The following is a 22,153-nucleotide window of genomic DNA, read 5'->3' as shown; positions in this document are numbered from 1 at the left end:
GACTAAACCACATACCCAAGAAAATGATGAGGGAGAGGAGGAGGAGGAGGAGGAGGAGGAGGAGGAGGAGGAGGAGGAGGAGGAGGAGGAGGAGGAGGAGGAGCGAGAGAAGGAGTGAGAGGAGGAGAAGGACAAACAGATATAAACAAACAGTTAAATAAAAGGAAAGAAGGAAAGAAGAGTGAAACATAAGTAATGAAAGTAGTAGTAGTAGTAGTAGTAGTAGTAGTAGTAGTAGTAGTAGTAGTAGTAGTAGTAGTAGTAGTAGTAGTATAAAAAAGAAATAAAAGAATAAGAAAAGATTATAATATCACCAATAACAACAAAATTTTACAAACATTACGAACACAACAGGAAAAATAAAAACAAAACAAGAAAAGAAGAAAAAAACTATGATACAAAATAGGAAAAAATTAAGATACACACATACATACAAACAAAATCTGAGGTAAGGGAAGCAAGGAAAAGATAGAAAAAGATAAAGATGGTAAATACAAGAGAGAGAGAGAGTGAAAAACGAGAGAAAGCAAAAGGAAAACAAGGAAACTGAACCACGTAAGAAAATAATATAAAACAATAAGAGAGAGAGAGAGAGAGAGAGAGAGAGAGAGAGAGAGAGAGAGAGAGAGAGAGAGAGAGAGAGAGAGAGAGAGAGAGAGAGAGAGAGAGAGAGAGAGAGAGAGCCATACTGAACTAAAAGGCACGAGAGGTGAGTGAAAGTGGCAGAGGTGCATAAGTAGAGGGTCAGGTCACGCAGAGTTAAGCGGGGTCACGCTAAGAAACGCGCTGTTCATTTGTTTCCTTCAGCCAATCACGTTTCAACCTGACGACTCCCGAAAGCCAATCACAAGCGAGGAAAGGAAAACGAGAAGAGATAACGTGATAAATGAGAGAGAGAGAGAGAGAGAGAGAGAGAGAGAGAGAGAGAGAGAGAGAGAGAGAGAGAGAGAGAGAGAGAGAGAGAGAGTTTACAATATTTATATGGTTACGAAAACTTCTATTTGTATTCATATCAAGCAAAAATAAGCAAATATTTGGACTAAGTGGTTTGTTTACGGAAGCGCGGAGGAGGATAAGGAGGAGGAGGAGGAGGAGGAGGAGGAGGAGGAGGAGGAGGAGGAGGAGGAGGAGGAGGAGGAGGAGGAGGAGGAGGAATGCCAATGCCAATACCACACCCAAAGTTACTTTTTGCCCACTGAGAGAGGAGAGAGAGAGAGAGAGAGAGAGAGAGAGAGAGAGAGAGAGAGAGAGAGAGAGAGAGAGAGAGAGAGAGAGAGAGAGAGAGAGTAGAAAAGTACACATAAAAACACAATAATAATAGCAAATTTACACCTTATTTAATTATCATCCATTTTCTTTCTTCCCTTCGCACACTTTCCCTTAATAGTTGATAGCATTACGTATATGACACCACTTCCTCCGCGTTGTGATGATGATGGACGAAGTGAACGGAACTCAATTGCAGAGGAGTAAGTGAAGGCAAAGATGAAATAAGAACTTGTATTCTGAAACGCCTCTCTCTCTCTCTCTCTCTCTCTCTCTCTCTCTCTCTCTCTCTCTCTCTCTCTCTCTCTCTCTCTCTCTCTCTGACTGTTTCCAAAGGCCAGTGAGATGATTAGGCGTGTTCTCATGTGTGTGTGTGTGTGTGTGTGTGTTGTGTGTGTGTGTGTGTGTGTGTGTGTGTGTGTGTGTGTGTGTGTGTGTGCTTCCTACTTGATTCAGAATTCTTGTTAAACCACCACTGGAATCAAAAGACCTAATGGAAGTGATGGAAGTGAGATAAAAACATAATACAACGCCAAAATCCCTTAATATTACATGTTAGAAATGCATAACTGTTACTATAATTATTTTCTTCATCAGTCTACGCACAGTACATGAGTTCACTGAAAATAAGGGTTTCAAAATTATAAAACTAAACTACTACAAATTTTTTTAACATGAGCTTCCAAAATTATTAGATTACACAGCTACAAATCATTAAGTTAGACAGATATAAATTTTAAACTACAGGTTCAAAATTATTAGATTAGGCAGACGTTGCAGCTCCTTAAGGCTCGGCACGGATCATTAGTTGCTGTCCTGTTGAAATCCCTCACAGCCACGCGACCTCCACCACCTCCTACACACCACGATTGAGAGACGACACACTTCCAAACACACACACACACACACACACACATACTAACTCACTAATTCCGCGACTCACTTCAAATACCTAAACATGATAATTAACACGTCAACCTGTCAAGAAGTTATTCATTATTTGTATTGCTGTGGGAAGCCATGAAGGGGTATGAAGGAGAAAGTTGTATAATTTGTAAACCCGAGCAGAATCATGAAAACACATGGGAAGGTGCAAGAAGCTGTCTAGCCTACACGTGGCAGTCTCTGTACGAAACATACAACATAGTCCTTTCAGTACACAAACATGAGTATGAAATATAATATATAAAATACAGAAAGATGAAATAAAACAATAACTAAGACAATACTTAATGAATGGACCGCAAGATGTCAGTTAACCTTCTGCTTTTAATACGCGAAACTTGATTGATGAGTTGAAGATATGATTTGGATGATAAAGAGAACACGCCTAACTAAAGAACAAGATCAAGACAACTTCACACACGCATACCACAACTAACAGTAATACAAACGGACCTTCACGGACACGCGGCATAAACAAGCATAAAGTCTTCCATCATCACCCCAATAAGTCGTGTTTTGATGAGGTGGCGGCGTGGCGGTGGCCTAAACATTCCACGCCACTCCACTGCCTCACAAAAACTTGCACCCTTCGTGACCTGTTGCCCTGGACAGTATGTGCGTGTACTGCGGGGGAGCGAAAGGCGAAGGGCAAGCTACTGGTGGAGAAAAAACAAGGCTAGAGTGCTGAGGAGAACTGCTGACGAAACAAAAACGAAAACAAGAGTGGTGATGAGAATTACAGCCAAAAAGAAGAAGAAAAAAAGAAAGAAAACACGAGTGCTAGCTAATGACGAAGAGGAAACAAAGAAAAAGAAAACAAGCGTAGTGAAGAGAACTACTACCACCTAAAGAAGTGAAAAAAAAAACAGTGCTACGAAAAAAAAACTACTGAAAACTATGTACTGACCCCAAAAAAAAAAAATAAACAAATAAATACCTTCACTAAAAATAACACTGAAAAACATAAAACAAGAACCAGATATAAGAAAAATGCATCACAAACTGAGACAAGAACCCATTAAGAGACAAAATCCAGGAAGGTACCGCTAAAAAGACGCAACAACGTACCTTAGCAATGCCAGTAACAACAACTATGAGTACTAGAATGTCCGTGTGAGTCTGGCTGACCACGGCGACAAAAACCGTGGCCAGGAGTACAGTTACGGACGTGCCAGAGTAAATGGTCACAAAAACAGGCAGTGCTAGATATCTAGGTGAGTAGGTGGACGTGAAGACAGTTAGATGGATAAAGTAAAGTTATTTAGTTATATAGATGAATAGATAGATAGATAGACAGATAGATAGATAGATACATAGATAGATAGAAACACAGATACATAGGTAGGTGAATAGGTAGACGTGTAGACAGTTAGATGGTCAGATAGTTAAGTTAGCTATTTAGTTAGTTATATAGATAGATAGATAGACAGACACAGATAGATAGATAGATAGATAGATGGATGGATGAATAGATAGATAGGTGAATAGGTAGACATGTAGACAGATTATTAGTTTGACACATACATACATACATACGAGTACATAGCTGGATAGATAGACAGATAGATAAATAGATAGACAGATAGGCAGATTCACAGCATGTTATTAAATACTCACTCAAAACTAAACTACCCTCCATTTTATCTATTTATTTTTTTTCTGTTTTACTATTGATAGGAGTGGCAGTCTTAGCGGGTATTTAGTTTATTTTTTTCCCCCCACTCTTTCTTTTTCCATGTTCTCGTTCCGCCTCCTTCACGCACAGAAAAAAAAAAAAAGCGTCTTCATAATTACCATAAACAAACTGGCTATGCAATTCATCGATCATATAAATAGATCAACTTCCACGAGTGTTGACAAATGCAGCACAGTTTCTTGATACATACAAAACAGCAGAGCATGATACTTGTTGTTCAAATGTTTTCACGTATCTCATAATACTACAGAGAGAGAGAGAGAGAGAGAGAGAGAGAGAGAGAGAGAGAGAGAGAGAGAGAGAGAGAGAGAGAGAGAGAGAGAGAGAGAGAGAGAGATGGGGGGAGGGGGAAGATAAGAATGAAAGACAAACTAAAAGAAAGTAAGTAAGAAAGAAAGACACACAGACAGACAGACCAGACAAACAAACAGATAGAGAAACAGACAAATAAAACAGACGGACAGATAGGAAGACAAAAAAGTAAGATAGACAGACAGACAAACAGACACAGACAGACAGAAGACAACAGACAAACAGGCACACAGACAGAAGGTAAGAGAGAGAGAGACAGACAGACAAACAGGCATAAATTAAGAAAGACAGACATAAAATAAGAAACAAAGATAGACAAGAAAAGAACACACACACACACACACACACACACGGAAAGAAAGAAGGAAAGACAGACATACGAACAGACAAATATTTCCGATCTCAGCTTTAGAAAATCATCCCTTAAGTTTCCTTCAAGTGGTCTCGCCCGCTGACCTTTCCTCCACACACTCCACACAAACACACACACACACACATACACCCGCCGCCCCGCCAAGGCTGTGGAGCAGGAAACGCCGACACTTGCTGCTCAAGGTGGAGGTGACGAGGGATGTGGAGCGAGGATGTGGAGGAGTTAGGTTAGGTTAGGCTAGGTGGAGGCGTGTAGAAGTCTGAAATTTACGTGAATCATGCGGAATAAGGATATGAAGTACGTTAGATCAAGTGGAGTGCTGAAACTGAGGTGGATTATGTGGAGTAAGAATGTGGAGGCATTAGATTAGGTTAGGTTAGGTTCGGTGGACTGTACAGACTGAAACTGAGGAGGATGGTGTGCAGTAGGGGTGTGAAGGCGTGAAATCAGATTAGGTTAGGTTAGGTTACGTTAGGTTAGGGTAGGGTAGATTATGTTAGGTTAGATAGGGTAGGGTAGATTAAATTAGATTAGGTTAGGGTAGGGTAGGGTAAGATAGGGTAGGTTAGGTTAGATAGAAGTTGAAATAGACGAGAATTAACAACCCTAATACGAAGCTTGGATAAAATGGAATAAAAGTTGAATAAAGAAAGAAAAGATGAGTTTTTAGAAAAGTCGTCCAGAGAGAGAGAGAGAGAGAGAGAGAGAGAGAGAGAGAATGGGGAGGAAGGGGGGAGGTCAGCGTGCCGACTTGTGACTGGTGAAATAACCACCTGCCTGTGTGCTAGCTCTCTCTCTCTCTCTCTCTCTCTCTCTCTCTCTCTCTCTCTCTCTCTCTCTCTCTCTCTCTCTCCACATCTACTTGTTTTAATCTATCGATATATATTTCTTATGTTTATTTTCACCTACTTTAATCTATTTCTATTTACTTATTTTTTTCTACATCTATCTATCTATCACTTTATCTATCTATATATTTATCTACTTATCTAAGTATGTATGTATGCATCTACCTATCTACTTATCTATCTATTTATGTCTAACTGTTTATCTTTCTATTTTATCTGTCTATACGCATTTCAACCACACACACACACACACACACACACACACACACACACACACACACACACACACACAGGAAGCGCCCATTCACACAAAACCCCAAAAAAATTAAGCACCAAAACCACTCCACATGCAAACACTTTTAAGCATCGCTAACTATTGACTTCCTATTTCACTCTTGACTCCCTATCGAGGTCATTACTACCGCTCCCCACTCACTGCACATTGGACCATATTCTGAAACACTTCCGCGCCGCATCTCCACTACATTTAAAAGCCTCCGATTAAAATTACACACAGGTTTGTTTGTTTGTTTGTTTTTACGATTCTAGTGACAGACTGACAAGATTTCTACATTATTAACTGGATGAACACTCTTGAGAACTCGGCTAACCATCTCTGTGGCCTTTAAATATATTCGTGGAGAGAGCGAAGCGTTTCAGAATTCCGGCCAGTACGCCACACACTCTGCAAGCATTCCACGCCTCCTAAAACACATGGAATTTTGCATCTTTTCAACCCTCATTGGACTTTTAGGGGATCTGAATCTCTTTAGGATATTTATTGTGGGATCGGATGCTAACTGATGAAGATTTAGTTCATAAGTTGGGTTTCACTTGTGATTTCCAATGTGGGGTTTTAAATTGTTGTAGGGTGCAGTGGTGGTAGTAGTAGTAGTAGTAGTAGTAGTAGTAATGGGGGAGGAGGAGGAGGAGGAGGAGGAGGAGGTGGAGGAAGAACAAGAAGAACAAGAACAAGAACAAGAAGAGGAGTAAGAGGGGAGGAGGAAGAAGAAGAAGAAGAAGAAGAAGAAGAAGAAGAAGAAGAAGAAGAAGAAGAAGAAGAAGAATTAGAAATATAACCTCGCCTGACTCTAATCACCACCACTACGACCGCCACCACTATCATCACCACCACCACCACCATCATCACCCTCACAATAAATACGAAACATTAGTAATGCGCGGTAAACACTGAAGGTTCCGCAAGGCCTGTACTATAAGAGGACTGAGTACCCCGGCAGGCTGGCTATCCTGCGCTGATCATATTAGAAAGTTCTTGAGAAATCGAGGAAGAATCTTGGAACACGACCCTCACTTATTCTGCTATCGTACGAATTAAGTGTTATTATTGTACTTTGTTGTTTGGGTTTTATTGGAATGCATATATATGAAGCTTTTTTGTGTATCATTTAGCAATTAAATTAGAAAGTCTTTGAGAAATCAAGGAAGAAACGTTTCAAATGCATACACTCGTTTTTTTTTTTCAATTGTCGTACGAACTGTGTGTTACTATTGTACTTCGTTATTTCAGTTTTAATGGAATGAATATGAAGTTTACCCTTAGTGTTTGGATTAGAAAGTCTTTGAGAAATCGAGGAAGGAGCTTCTGAAATATGACGCTCACTCCTGCTATTGCACGCACTGCATGTTTATTGCCATCACATATTCTATCTATCATCATCATCATCATCATCAAGAAACACTCACAACTGTTTATTCGAATCTATTCAAATATTCACCATCATTACCACCACCATCATCACCTTCATGAATAAAAACGTCCATCATCACAGTGAAAAAAAAAAAAAATAAATAAATAAATAAATATATATATATATATATATATATATATATATATATATATATATATATATATATATATATATATATATATATATATATATATATATATATAATTCCATACCCGCCCTTCAAAAAGAACAGCAAACAATTCATATCTGAATTTCCAAACGACCCAAAAACACTGTGAAAAAAAAAAAAGTTTCCTACATACCCAATTCCTTAAACCCTAAACAGCCCCAAAATTTCCACATAAAAAAAAAAAAAAAATTATACGCACCCAATTACTCAAAAATAACTCCAAAAACTTTCACCACATTAAAAAGAAAAAAAAAAATAGATTCCCACTCTATGCCCAATTCCCCAAACAAACTATAAAATAAACCCAAAAATTCTCACCACATTCAAAAACATGTCCCCATCTCATACCCCCCCCCCAAAAAAAAAAAAAAACCTCTACCACATTTAAAAAGGTTCCCGCACCATACCCAGGAAACCCAGGAATAACCCCAAACAGTCTGCAGCCCACGCCAGGTAACACGAGCCCAGGTGAGGTGGTGGAGGCTGGAGGGCTGGACACACACACACACACACACACACACGAGATACCCACTCACTCACTCCTCCACTTCCTTCAAACACTCAAACACACACGTACCATTCTGCTCTTCTCAGCTCTCTGCTTCACCGACCACTCATGTAAATCCAATACAATGTCATTCTAGTGTAGATTCCGGGAGCAGGAGACACACTACCACATCACAACACTGCGTTTACAACACTGACACTACTCACTCTTGCCTTCCTCCTCCTCCTCCTGAAGAAACTCCCGGTGTAGTTACCAATTCAAGACCTCAACCCTTTATTAATCCCCTTCTTATCCGCCAAATAACACCCAAAATAGATCTCTTTGATGGTTGAATGAAACTACTAATTTTGTTTTTTAGCAAAGGTAACGTTCAAAAGCAAGAACAGGTGTATATTTTCTGGTATACACATAATATAACACCTGCCCGACGAGTCTTGCCATATGTGGGTCTCTTTCTTTCTTTACCCGCGCGCACACCCACGCCTCCTTCCCTTCGCTGTAGTAACCTTCCTCTACTTCACCTGTGTCTTCATTTATTCAGAACCAGTCTAACCTGTACATGTCCCAGTGGAAGCAGTGGTTCATGGAGTCCCCGCTGTCCCTGAATGAATCATATCCTTATTATGGGTCTTGATAAAGCTGCGGTTGGTTTCTGTCTGTGGTCCGGAGTTTGTGGTACTTGTCTCTTTATCTGTCAGTGGAACGTATTTAGACACGCTTTGCACCATTACCACGACTATTTTCAAAGGCCACAGAGATGATTAGTCGGATTTTCAAGTGTTTTTCATGTAAATAATGTAGAAATCTTGTTAATATGTCAATAGAACCGTAAAAAACACATATAAAACCCGAGTAACTTCAACTAGAATCTTGGATCTAGTGGAGGGGGCGGAACAGCAGTTTCAGAATATTGTCCTATGCTTGATGTGTTTCTTAAAGGCTTTCCCAAGACGAGGATTGTAATAAAAGTTTCTATTTATCCTTGTTTTTGTTTGTTTAAATCCTTTCATTCTTCTTTTTCCCTTTTCCCTTCTATCTTATTCCTCTTCTCTTTGTTTTAATTTTCCCATTCTGCTCTTTTCGCATTGCAATGCATTCTTCCCCCTGTTTATTCTTTTGTTTTTATTTTTCATTTTTTTTTCTTTCCATATTTCTTCTTTATTGATTTTTACTCTTGAATGTATAATTTTTTCGTTTTTATTTTCCTTTTTTTTCTTGCCTGTCTTATTCTTGCTCTAATCTTTTCATTATTTTCTTTCTCTTTTAAGCTTTTCACAGCACTACAACCTCTATTTATATCTGTTCTTACTTGTTCTAACACTCGCTTTTCACATACCCAAGCATTCTACTCCTTATTTATCCCCATTCTCTCATTTATTTCCTCTCCCCCTTCACATATTTCAGCTCTCTATCTCCCACTCATTCTTGTCCCAGCATACTCTGATCCTATCTTTCGTTTCTCTTACTCTCTTCAACGCTGTGCTACTTCATAAGTCATCCCTTGCAACCACAGCATCCTTCATATTTATTTATGCATTCATTGCTATCTCATTGTTTGTAATGCATTCCCTGCAGCCTAGCTACCTCATAATGCTGCACTTGATCCACTATTTTTTTTTTTTTTTTTTTTATTATAGTGAATATTCCTGATATTCATGTGCTTATATGTCTATGTGATAATAAATAATATACAAACTATTTTCTAATGGATTGTAGCTAGAGAGCTAATACTTCTTGGTAATACCACTACTACTATTGCTTTCTGATGATATCTACTACTACACTACTACAATCACTATCACTACTACTACTAATTCTACTACATACCACTACTATTGTTAGCTTTACAATAATTTAAAACTACTACTAAGTTAATAACAAAACCTACAGTTCCACACCATACAACAAAATCCAAAATTAAAACCCAGTCAATTCATCACAGGAACCAAGTGTATTCCAGACACACTTGTTTCTTATATATACTAGATGAATAGATAGATAATTTTACTGACCACAGGATCTCAAAGGAATTATATCATACATTACAATAAAAACCTGGAGATCCAATGCTAGACAAAACAGAACAAAAGTACAAGAAAGAAAGAATGAAAAACACAAGACATAAAACATCAAAGCAGTGGAACTTTAGTCTTTCCTGTCTCAGCCTGGTACCTTTGCAAAGACAGCAATACACAGATAGAATGATTAGAAAGACAAGAGGAATAAGTGATGGCAAGTCATTAACTCTAATTCATGACAACAAAGGACCACAAAACACTGTACATACATTGTCCACATGTTGTCTCACCTGCTGGCAGCAACCAGTTGTGTGCTACTACAAGGGTACAGACTCAGATACCTGCTTTACTGATTAATAAAAGACCTCTGGTAAAAAGCTGGCTGGTTTAATATGTATTCTAAAAACTATGTACAAAGGGACAGCACAGTTTCAACAAGTCAATAACACTTTTTTTTCGTCTTTTCCATTTTTTTTTTTTAGCTTTTTTGGCCTTTCCTACAATCTAACTTTACATGTTACAGTACACTTTAGTAATCTTTAAAAGGGCAGAGAGGGAGGGAGGGTTGGGAGACAGTGAGAGAGAAAGTTTGGGTATTTGTACATCATACGATACAGAACAAAACATATGAGGATTCTTCTATATATTATTTTTTTTCATGTTTTTAGTTTTAGTCTTATCACACACCTGCCTAACAAATAAAAGTAAAATTTGTATCAGGTAAAAAGTCACCTAGGTTAAAATCTTAGAAAAAATCATTAGTAACAGGAGAGAGAAAAAAAAAAAAGATTATCTAGGCTAGAGGAGGCTGCCGTCACTCCTGAGGCGGCGGTAGATTGGAGTTGATAAAGTCAGCAAAAGAGTCATTGGTGGAGTTTGCATGGGCCACCAAGAAGGGGTGTTCCAGCAGCCGCATGTAGTTAGGCCGCTGCTTGTATTCCTTCACCAGCCTGGAAATGATGACAAGTCCAGGTAACAAGAGGCAGAAGACTGACAGACATATGAACATGCACACACATATACAGAGTAAGATATACCAATACAAACACACAGAAATAAACAGGTAACAAGAGTTGGAAGACTGACAGACACAGGAACATGCCTACAGAAAAAGATCAATACACAAACACACAAACATACACATATATATCAATACACAGAAAGACAGGACTAGGTATTAAGACCTGACAGACTGAGACAGATGAACACTCACACTGAGAGAGGCTTGAAACTTACACTTGTTCTATAAAATTATCAAAATCAGGGGAGAAGGTGCCAGGAGGGAGGCGTGGGGGAGCATCCATCACCACCTGCTTCAGCTGGTCAAAGGGCGTCCCCCATGACCTGTAGGGGAATTTTCCTGTGGCTATTTCCACCATGGAAATCCCCAGTGACCACACGTCTGACCGAATGTCATAGCTCGAGGGCACACCTTGGGGGTCTATCCGCTCAGGCTGCAAAGAGACACAGGGAGACTTAGCTACATGTTTCTAAAGGGTCACTAGTGCAATGATCATCCAACTAAGTTGACAAAGCAAGATGACTAATGAATGTACATAAATTGGGAGTATGGAAGGTCTCCAAGTGGTACAGGCCATAAGGGATGACATAAGGATGACATCAGCAAAATTCTCAAGATAAGTAATCATGACAGAACAAGAAATAATGGGTTCAAGCTTGAAAAAAGTTATTCAAAAAAGAATATGATGAATGGAATGGACTTAGTAATCAGGTTGTTAGTGCTGAGCTATTAGAAAACTTTAAAAGTTTAGACAAATTTATGGATGGGAATGATAGATGGAAATAGGTATGTGTGTTTTATACAGGGACTGCCATGCAAAGGTCTGATGGCTTCTTGCAGCTTCCCTTACTTTTTTCATATTCTTATGTATTGGGTGTGAGGAAAGTCCAGTGAAATGAGAACACCTCACAATACTCACAGCCATGTAGGGCTTGCATCCTGCCTGCACCGTCTTGGCAACACTGTCCACCAGATAGCCTGAGATGCCAAAGTCACACATCTTCACCTCCCCACGCCTGTTGATGAGAATGTTGGAGGGCTTCACGTCGCGGTGGATGACCTTGAGCTGTGTGTGCAGGTAGTGTAAGGCACTGACTACCTGTGGGAGGAACACCACGTCAGTACTTCTCTCAGATGGAACCATGCACTTGCTGTATTCACTGCTTCACAAATAATAACTAGAAGGGATGGAGCAACAAAGCAAAACATGAACTACTGTAATAATAATAATAATAATAACAGGCAAGGATGAAAGGTAATACTTAATCAAAAATGTTTTGAATATCTCAAACATACTTTTAATCAAAATTATTAAAACCTATATAATGAAATCTATGATCAAATAACTTAACCTGACTCCAAGAAACAGACAGCCACCTCCACTTAAAAAACAAAACAAAACTATAAACAAAAGAACATTGCAAGTGAAGTAGCACAAGCAGCAGCCACAAAGGCACCCACTACGTACAGAGAAGGCGATCTTTCCCAGGAACTCTTCAGGGAATGTCTGGCCCTGGGAGAACACCTTGGGGTAGAACTTGTCCAGGGAGGTCTCCATCACCTCCATGCAGATCCACACATCCCCATCCCTGAAGAGCGCCCCATAGAAGTGTACTGTGTAGGGGCAGGCGCCGGACCGCATTGAGACATCAAGGTCCATCAGGAGGTACTGGCGCTCCCGGCTGTCCACGGTGCTGGTGATTCGCTGCCAAGACAGGGAAAATAATGACATGAGAACACAAGGAAGATGCATTAGTTTCAGAGGTTCCTTTTGATTACTCTTTGAGGACTGTTACCTTCAGTGGATTTTTTTTTTCAGCTTTTTTATTACCACTGTTAGTGATGTGCTGCCATGACAAGGAAGATAAGGACTTAAGAATATACGGAAAGTATTTGTGTTTTGGATGTTTTTCTTTTAATTATTCTCTGGGGACTGGTACCTTTAATGGACCATTTTTCCAGCATTTTTGTTGCCCTAGATCAGGAAAGATAAGAATGGAAAAAAAAAACAAAGGAAGCTGCATAAGTTCTGGATGTTTCGTTTGATTTTCGTTTTGGAGACCAGCATCCTCTGTTTTTTTTGTTTTTTTCCTGGAAACATAAGAACACAAGAATTCAATAAATGGTTAGAAGAGTTTAGAGTGGACTGGACAAGCAAAGAGGATGAGCATCAGAGGAAGAGAGATGACATTACAGTCAGGGAATGCCAGAAGAGAAAACAATGGAGACTTTTTGTGGTTATTGTTGGCATCCTTGTAAGAAATTCCTGAAGCATGATAAAGCATAAGATATAGTGTAGACAAGAATAACAGAGGAAGAGAGATAACATTACAACAAGGGAATGCCAGAAGAGATAACAATGGAGACCTTTTTATTGCTGCTGTTGCCATCCTTGAGAGAAATTCCCAAAGTAGGACAAAGCATTGGATATATGGACAAATAAACAGAAAACAGTGAATGATTATGTGCAGAAAGTAAATATACACCTAACAATATGCATTCTAAAAACTACATACAAAGGAATAGCACAGTTTCAACAAGTCAATAACACTTTTTTCTTTTCCATTTTTTTTATGCTTTTTTGACCTTTCCTACAATCTGACTTTACATGTTACAGTACACTTCAGTAATCTTTAAGAGAGAGAGAGAGAGAGAGAGAGAGAGAGAGAGAGAGAGAGAGAGAGAGAGAGAGAGAGAGAGAGAGAGAGAGAGAGAGAGAGAGAGAGAGAGAGAGAGAGAGAGAGAGAGAGAGAGAGAGAGAGAGAGAGAGAGAGAGAGAGAGAAAGCACAACAAAGCACTTGATATAGCACAGAATAAACAAACACACTTGTGAACAATTATGTAAAAACAGAAAATATTTACCTAACCCCCTCCTCAGCTCTCCACAAACAAGACACAGCATTACATACAGCACAGACAAAGAAACACACCGCTGAATAATAACGTAAAGACAGGAAAAAATTTACCTAATACTGTTATCCTCAATTCTCAATAAAACATATCACTATTTCACCTCCATTCCTCACCTTGACAGCCATGATGGTGTCGGAGGGCCTGTGTCTCATCATCTCCACCACGCCGTAAGCTCCCCGCCCAAGCTCCTTCAGCAATTCCAGGTCATCAGCTGACACGTCCACCTCCTTCCCATCCATTGTGATTGTGGTTCTGCTGTCCAGGTTCCGTGGAGGCTCCCTGTGGCGCAGACAGAGTGTGATAGAGAGCTGGTCTTACTTCTCCTGTCTTGTGTTGTGTCTACGTTATTACTATACACCAAAAAATCTAATGTTCCTTAATGTTATCCCAGCTGCCTCTTCATTTGTTCTTACTATAAACCAGAGTCCAATTATTGATTCCTTAATATTATCCCAAGCTGCCTCTTCACTGTCACACAATTTAGCTGCATCTTAACTGTCACAGAGTGCACAGTTTGAAAGATGTATATACTAAAAGATAATGAAAATAAAAATGTACCTATGTATCTACAGTGTATATGTACCAGGCTGAGCTCCATTAAAAGAAAGTAGCTGAGATAAACCATCACTGTAGGGATAAGAATATACATGATGGGAGAACACTGTAGGGTGATAAAAAAGGGATAGTAAAGAAAAAATACTGTAGGAATGAAAATAAAGAGAATGGGAAGTCCTTAATGAGATAAAAATGGGCACTAAAAAATAACCATCTACATCCCAAGCTGACATAAAGTAACAGTTCCTCGTCTAGTCATCTAATAAAACCAAATAAACATTACTGTCAGAACTTAACCAAAGGGAGGCCAGGTGTGAGGGGGAGTTATAGAAACTTGCAGTATACTCACACAGGCTGTGCTGGCTGGGTTTCTGTAAACCTAAACTTGAGGTCTGGGCCTTTCCTCTTTGATCGGTCTGATGGAATGGGAGGGAAGTTCATGTTATAATCTCTCAATGGTGATTCAAATGCTGGATAACAATAAAGTGAGAGGGTAGATGGGAAGAATGTTCATATGAGCATCTCTTACTAGAGTTCAAAATGCTAGATGTCAATTGAGTAATGGAGAGGTTGTCCATATAATCTTTAGAGGTAATTCAAATACTGGATGACTATGATGTGAGTGGGTACATGGAGACAAAGTTCATATCAGTATCCTTCAGTGGTGCTCAAAATAATAAATGGCCAAATTACTAGAATATATTAAAAATAGTGATCATTAAACTAAATAATTATAATGTGCATGAATATATGGCCAAAATTAGTGAAATATTTAAGAGTGGAAGAAAAATCTAAGAAAATACAGAAGAAAAGACTGAGGTGCTATGGGAATGTAAGGGAGAAAGGAAGATGTGATGAAAGGAATGATAAGTAGTGAAGTATAAAGATGCAGGAAAATAGAATGATGATAAATAATAGTAATAATAATAAAAATATAAAGACAAAAAATAGATTGAAAGTGCACATCAAAATACAGTGAGAGAAAAGTTGAGAAGATGATAATATGTTCAACATGAATGAATGAAAAGGGTCAGCAGTCAAGTTTAATGACCTCAAGGTGAAAACAGGAAAACCTAAAGATAGGGAAGATAAGAGAATATGTCCTCTGTTTTTGTTTTGAAATTTAAAACTTCAATCAGCACACACTCCTCATACCAACACAAGAAGACCAACAAATGACTTACTGTGCATTGCTGCGGTTTTCTTTTATCTTGTTACTCTAAAAATGTTTCTGTAAAGAGAGAATACCAATTCAGTTTAACACTAAAGATATACTTTAATACTCTACATCACTTGTCAACTTATAAATAATATCCTTTCAAATAATAAACATGTAGTACCACCACTTGTCATTATAGAACTTTCAATTAACATCACTAATTACAATATATTTATGAAAATGTGTCAATCTGAACATTTACAATAAAGCTTCAATGATAGTGACATGCATTTCCTCTATTCTAGATAAAACATCTGTAACACAGTAACTGCAATGTGTACTATATTTCAGGATACAGATAGCTATTTCACACTCCATTCTTTACAACTGGCACTCTGAAAGACTTTTTTTCTACTTTTTGTGGCCCATAACCTAAGACACTCTTACATAAAACACACACACACACACACACACACACACACACACACACAAAACTTCAACACAGGTTTCTTCTTTGCTGTGTCACAATGTTCAATAGTCAATAAGGATCACACTGCATGTTTACTTTGTTTAGGCACCACGCACCACTACCACACAACACACCACACACCACTACCACATACCACACACCACTATCACACACCACACACCACTACCACATACCACACACTACTACCACACACCACCACAACACACCACACCACACACCACTACAACACAACACACACCACTACCACACACCACCACAGCACATCACACACCACACATCACTAACACAATACCACACACCACTACCACACAATACTACAACCCAAACCACACACCACTACCACACAACACCACAGCACATCACACATCACTACCACACACCACTACAACCACACACCCCACATAACTACCACACATCACCATAACACCACACAACACACCACTACCACACAACACAACACCACACCACTATCACAACACACCATTACCACAACACACCATACACCACACCACACCACACACCACAACACAACACATCATTACCACACCACACCACTACCACACAACACCACACCACTACCACAACACATCACACCACACCACTACCACACAACACCACACCACTACCACAACACATCACACCACACCACTACCACACAACACCATTACCACACCACTACCACACAACACCACACCACTACCACACAACACTACACCACTACCACACAACACCACACCACTACCACACAACACCACACCACTACCACACAACACCACACCACTACCACACAACACACCACACCACTAACACAACACAACACAACACACCACACACCACATACCACTACCACCACACATCACACACCACTACCACAACACACCACACACCACTACCACACAACATAACACACCACACACCACTACCACAACACACCAAACACCACTACCACATACCACCACACATCACCATACCATAAAACACACCACTACCACATAATACCACAACACACCACACACCACTGCAACACACCACCACACACCACCACAAGGATCATACTGCCCCATACACTGTTTGCACACCACACCCCACCACCACTATACATACAAACTGTCACCACACTTAAAGAGAGATAAGAATCAACTGTATTTCCCCTCCTCCTCCTTCACAGCACCAAACATCCTGCACAACTTCAAGTACATCCTGTAGGTTTGGTCTCCCACAACTGACTTTTACCAGAATGTCACTATCTTGACCCTTACCACACCAGGGATGACTCTTATGTTCGTTACTCATCTCTAGCTGGACTCTGAGAATGTTCATTAACTTGTGGAAAGGTTGTCACTATAATGCACTAAAAGGCTGTAGGGGTCAGGGTGGTGATGGTGGTAGTGGTGGTAACAGTGCAGAGGGAGTGAAGAAATAGCAGTTTTCAGGTGGTGATGGTGGTGGTAGTGGTAACAGTGCAGAGGGAGTGAAGAAATAGCAGTTTTCAAAGTTTAGTGGTCCTGTCAGTGAGACCTTGTGGTATGCTCTGCCCAAGGCCACTACCTCACTGAGTGGCAGAATTATCCTGCTCGTCCATCATAACACTACTACTACTCTCTCTCTCTCTCTCTCTCTCTCTCTCTCTCTCTAGGTAACTTGATAACTCACAAACTTCTCCATATAAACATCCTATTAAGATAATAAATTAATCTATCTTCCTTTTGTATATTCATCTGTGTGTGTGTGTGTGTGTGTGTGTGTGTGTGTGTGTGTGTGTGTGTGTGTGTGTGTGTGTGTGTGTGTGTGTGTGTGTGTGTGTGTGTGTGTGTGTGTGTGTGTGTGTGTGTGTCCTCTATGGCCTTGACAGCAGGCAATTTTCCCATTCACAACACTAGGAAAATTTATGGTTGTATAAGCATTGCAGTGTTGCTTATATACCTACCTACACACACACACACACACACACACACACACACACACACACACACCTTCCTATGACTTGAATTCCTTCAAGAGGGAGGTTTCAAGACACTTATTCATCAATTTTTGACCACTGCTTTGACCATTTTATGGGACTGGCATTTCAGTGGGCAATTTTTTTATTGGATTTTTGTTGCCCTTGGCCAGTGTCCTTCCTACATAAAAGAAAAAAAAATGAATATACAAAAGGAACATAGATTGACAAAGTTATGTGTGCAAGGAGCATTCATAGTTTTAAAAAGTAAGTATGACAAATTAACTTTAAAAGATGAGACACTGGGACATTATAAGCTTGACTCAATCCTGCAAAAGTACAATTATAAATGAACACACACACATTCCCCTTCCCTTCACACACTCATCACTGCTTCAACCTACAAATAACTGTCTCATCAAATCTCTACAAGTAAGACACTTCATTGTGGAAGTGCAGTATTTACAGACCTCAAAAGAAATGTAATAGATGTAAATTAGTGAGAACTTTTTCAACATTGATGGGAAGAACAGAAGCACCTTTCCTCAACATTAAATATTTTGAACAATACCATATTAACTCTGTTCCACATATTTTGCAAAACTAACATGATAAATAATTACCTGATGAAACAATGAGGAAATCATTGTATTACTATGAGAACATGTGTATGTTTGGACAAATTGGCTGCTTGATGAAATAATGAGAAGGAAGTCATTGTATTACTCTGAAAAGGTGTATATACTAGAATAAAGTTTCAAGAGACTTGGTGTAAAAAATATTTAGAATCTCCTTTATAAAATACTGCTGGTGAATTGAGAGATGCAATCATTATAAGAGAACAATAAAGCAAAGACAGAAAAATAGCAACAGAATATTAATCCATCTATGAAAGTATAAAAGAAACATGGAAAGGAATAGTAAGACAACACTAATTCTTCTTCAAAAAAAACATAAATAAAAAAGAGACAAAAGATAAAGACAGAAATTATTAATCCTTCTTTAGAAAGCATAAAAATAAGAAATGTAAACAAAAATTTAAAGACAAAATATTAACCCTTCTTTAAATGGGGACAAAAACATAAACAATTCTTTAAAAAGCATGAAAATGACAACTAAATATATTACACTGCTCACACCTGCACCACAACACAACACAACATAACACAACACATCTGTCAAACCTGCTAATGATAAAGCTATAAACAGATAAAGATTGACAATAATTCCATGTATTGCACTGCCCACATTTGCAACACTACCTTGATACTCATTAGTCAACACATCCACACTTGCCACACCTGCTGATTAGGAGGTAATAAAGTAGAAATAAAACAATAACAATGAAACCTAATGCAGGGAAAATGTATTGTGTGTGTGTGTGTGTGTGTGTGTGTGTGTGTGTGTGTGTGTGTGTGTGTGTGTGTGTGTGTGTGTGTGTGTGTGTGTGTGTGTGTGTGTGTGTGTGTGTGTTGCATCTTAAGTGTTTTTGTAGATTTTCTGTTTTTTTTTTTCCTGTGTTTTTGTCTATTTTCAGTGTATTGTGTTATTGTGTATCTTAAGTGTATCTTCATTTGTGTTTGTCTGTTTTTAGTGTATTCTGTGTGGTTTTTGTATCTCAAGTGTATTCTCATGTGTTTTTTCTTGTATCTTAAGTTTCTTTTCATGTCTTTTTATCTTTTTTTTGTGTGTGTGTGTGTGTATTTTGTGTGTGTGTGTGTGTGTGTGTGTGTGTGTGTGTGTGTGTGTGTGTGTGTGTGTGTGTGTGTGTGTGTGTGTGTGTGTGTGTGTGTGTGTGTGTGTGTTTATAGTAAAATCTCACAAAGTCAGACTAAATGATGCAAGAAAGGCTAATCTAACTACACTGAAAATCTGACTTATCATCAAACCACCAGTACCCCACTTAAATTTCTCAACCCTGTCACCACTTCAGCTCTTTCTTACACGTTCCATTTGTAGCACAATTCATAATGGCTTTCGTGCTACACCTTCCTCACTCTACACAGGTCCTTCCCTTCCCTTACAAGTGCCCAGCTTAACCCATATTCAACTTAACATCTTCCCTACAAATTGGTATAGTCTTTCCTTAATCACTCTCCATTTAAGTCAGGGATATGTTCCTAAAGACACTTCTTGAATAGAGAATGTGTAAATAAAACAATGGTAATAATGGATGATAATTGGGGTTATGTTCCTAGTCAGTACAAAATTCCACCTTATTTGATTTCTGATAATGAATAGTATTTTGTGAACATCAAGAATGCCACAGCTTTACATCACATTAAAGTGAGCAAATAATAATACACTGCTTTAACCCTTTGACTGCTCCTTGGTACATCTTTCCTTAATAACTAACCCCTCTGAGACATCTCTGCTTGTTCTACAGCCACCTCCAATCATTAAACTGGGTAGAAATTGCCAAACCTATTCTTTTTAATTCCCTTCTTTCTTACAGATGCTTACAATGATTTTATGCATTATTTCTGGTGCTGTTAATTGTCTTGTATCACAGTGAAAGAGTCAGTGAGAAAATGCATATAGAATTTACCGTACTAACCATTCACAGATAGTTCTCCTTGTTTCAGTCATTTTTCAGCATTATACTGGTTAAAAATTGCTAAATCTATTACTTCAGTTCCCCTTTTTTTTCTCTTTCTTGTTGATGCATATTAAGATTTTGTTGCTTCTAATGCTGTGAGGTGCTGCATGTCACAGTGAAAGGGTTAAAGGGACTTAGTGAATTCTTAATGTAGTTTGTTTTAGATTTCACTTTTTTTTTTTTTTTTTTTTTACACCTAATCAGCAGGTGTGGCTATGTTGAGTAATGGGTGTCTGGTAGTGTTGCAGCAGGTGTGGGGCAATGCAATACATGTAATTATTATCAGCATTGTTTTATTTATTTATTTATTTTTCTTTCTTATCAGCAGGTGTGACTACATGTAGAAAACAGCCCACACCTGCAGCACTGCCCAGCTACCCCAGACAGGACACAACCCGCACCTCTCCATAAGGAGAGAGAGAGAGAGAGAGAGAGAGAGAGAGAGAGAGAGAGAGAGAGAGAGAGAGAGAGAGAGAGAGAGAGAGAGAGGAATAAACAAGCAAAGTGAAACTATACATGCACCACACAACTGCCCACACCTGCAACACTCTACATGCCCATAACTAAACACTACCCACACCTGCTGATGAGATGATTAGTTAAATAAAGAAAAAAACACCCAGACATTGAAACAAAGCAAACAACAATAAGTACAGGTACTGGATTGGCCGCACCTGTTCAGACGGTAACCATTGAGTTAAAGACAAAACAACTACAACAACAAATACTACACTGTCCACATCTGACCACCACCACCACAACCCTCACCTGTGACCTCTTTCGCCAAGCACACCCAACGAGTGACCTCGATCCCAACTTGACCTGACCCCGGGGAGAGGGAGCGGCGCCCCCCTCTCAGTGACCTGCCCCCCGTGACCTCCCCCGCGTGTCGTGTGTCCCGCGCTGGGGAGACTCACCTGTGACTCACGGGTGACTCACGGCCTTGACTCCCCACTTGGCAGACAACACTCGGAAGGTTGCCGGCGCTTACTTCCCTGTTCCGAGTCCCTGCTCACTCTCCTCTGGATATGTATTTATATATTAGTATTGTTGTCTTTTATGTATTATAAGGTTGGGCTAAGTATCTATTTTCCAGAAAATATTCCAGTATCTGGCATTAGGATTAATGTTAAATAGGTCTTAGTATCTAAAGTTGTAGTGTCAGTAATTCAGCGACCCTGCTGATCACGACGTATAAAGTATTGGACACATGTATTGACAGCATTTTGTGAAAGGGGTAATACACTTAATGTGGCATGTTTTATCAGATAACAAGCTTAATGTGTCAGAACCATGGGAGTACAATAATACCTCCATGGTCAGAACTTATTAGAATTTTTGCCCCCTCTTACCTAGGTGTTTATTATTTTTTTGATATATTAATTTAATACTATAATAGTTTTTTGTGTGTAAGGAGTTTTTGTTGAGCTCGTAAGAAAGATTGGGAGACTGTGTGTCAGGACCTTGGACCTTGAAAGGTTCAGAAAGTATAATATTGAACTCCAATCATTTGCTTTCTTACAGATATACAAGTTAGGCATTATTTTGAAATGTTTTATCCTTGTTTTCATTTATTTGTTTTATTACATGGTGGCTTTCATTCATTACTTCTAAAATGTATTTTTTTCT

At 39.0% G+C, this 22,153-nt stretch overlaps 2 protein-coding genes across 6 annotated transcripts in view; both read right to left on the bottom strand.

The window, feature by feature from the left end:
- Nucleotides 1-8,046, bottom strand: part of LOC135112186 (cadherin-99C-like) — an 81,293-nt gene extending 73,247 nt beyond the window's left edge. Inside the window, 1 exon segment of the mRNA XM_064026291.1 lies at nt 7,899-8,046. Within this exon segment, the coding sequence (XP_063882361.1) occupies nt 7,899-7,901 (3 nt within the window). The 5' untranslated portion in view covers nt 7,902-8,046.
- Nucleotides 8,047-10,218: 2,172 nt separating this feature from the next.
- On the bottom strand, nt 10,219-21,546 carry LOC135112182 (dual specificity mitogen-activated protein kinase kinase 6-like). 5 transcript variants are annotated; one of them, XM_064026280.1, is made up of 8 exons: nt 21,442-21,546; nt 15,522-15,568; nt 14,687-14,753; nt 13,896-14,061; nt 12,337-12,573; nt 11,788-11,967; nt 11,084-11,301; nt 10,219-10,797 (listed from the first exon to the last, which is right to left on the bottom strand). In XM_064026280.1, exons 2-8 carry the CDS (start codon nt 15,526-15,528, stop codon nt 10,662-10,664), a joined length of 1,011 nt encoding a protein of 336 aa, XP_063882350.1. In that variant the 5' UTR covers nt 15,529-15,568; nt 21,442-21,546; the 3' UTR covers nt 10,219-10,661. The 5 variants fall into 5 exon arrangements, with proteins under 5 accessions (XP_063882350.1, XP_063882351.1, XP_063882354.1 ...); XM_064026281.1 differs by having other exon boundaries at nt 21,293-21,516; XM_064026284.1 differs by lacking the exon at nt 21,442-21,546 and adding an exon at nt 17,246-17,394.
- Nucleotides 21,547-22,153: the final 607 nt, after the last annotated feature.

This window comes from Scylla paramamosain, chromosome 23 (genome assembly GCF_035594125.1).
Source record: "Scylla paramamosain isolate STU-SP2022 chromosome 23, ASM3559412v1, whole genome shotgun sequence".
Taxonomy (NCBI): Eukaryota; Metazoa; Arthropoda; class Malacostraca; order Decapoda; family Portunidae; genus Scylla; species Scylla paramamosain.
The sequence above is the reverse complement of the archived record's forward strand: the minus strand, read 5'-3'. Positions and strand labels throughout refer to the sequence as shown.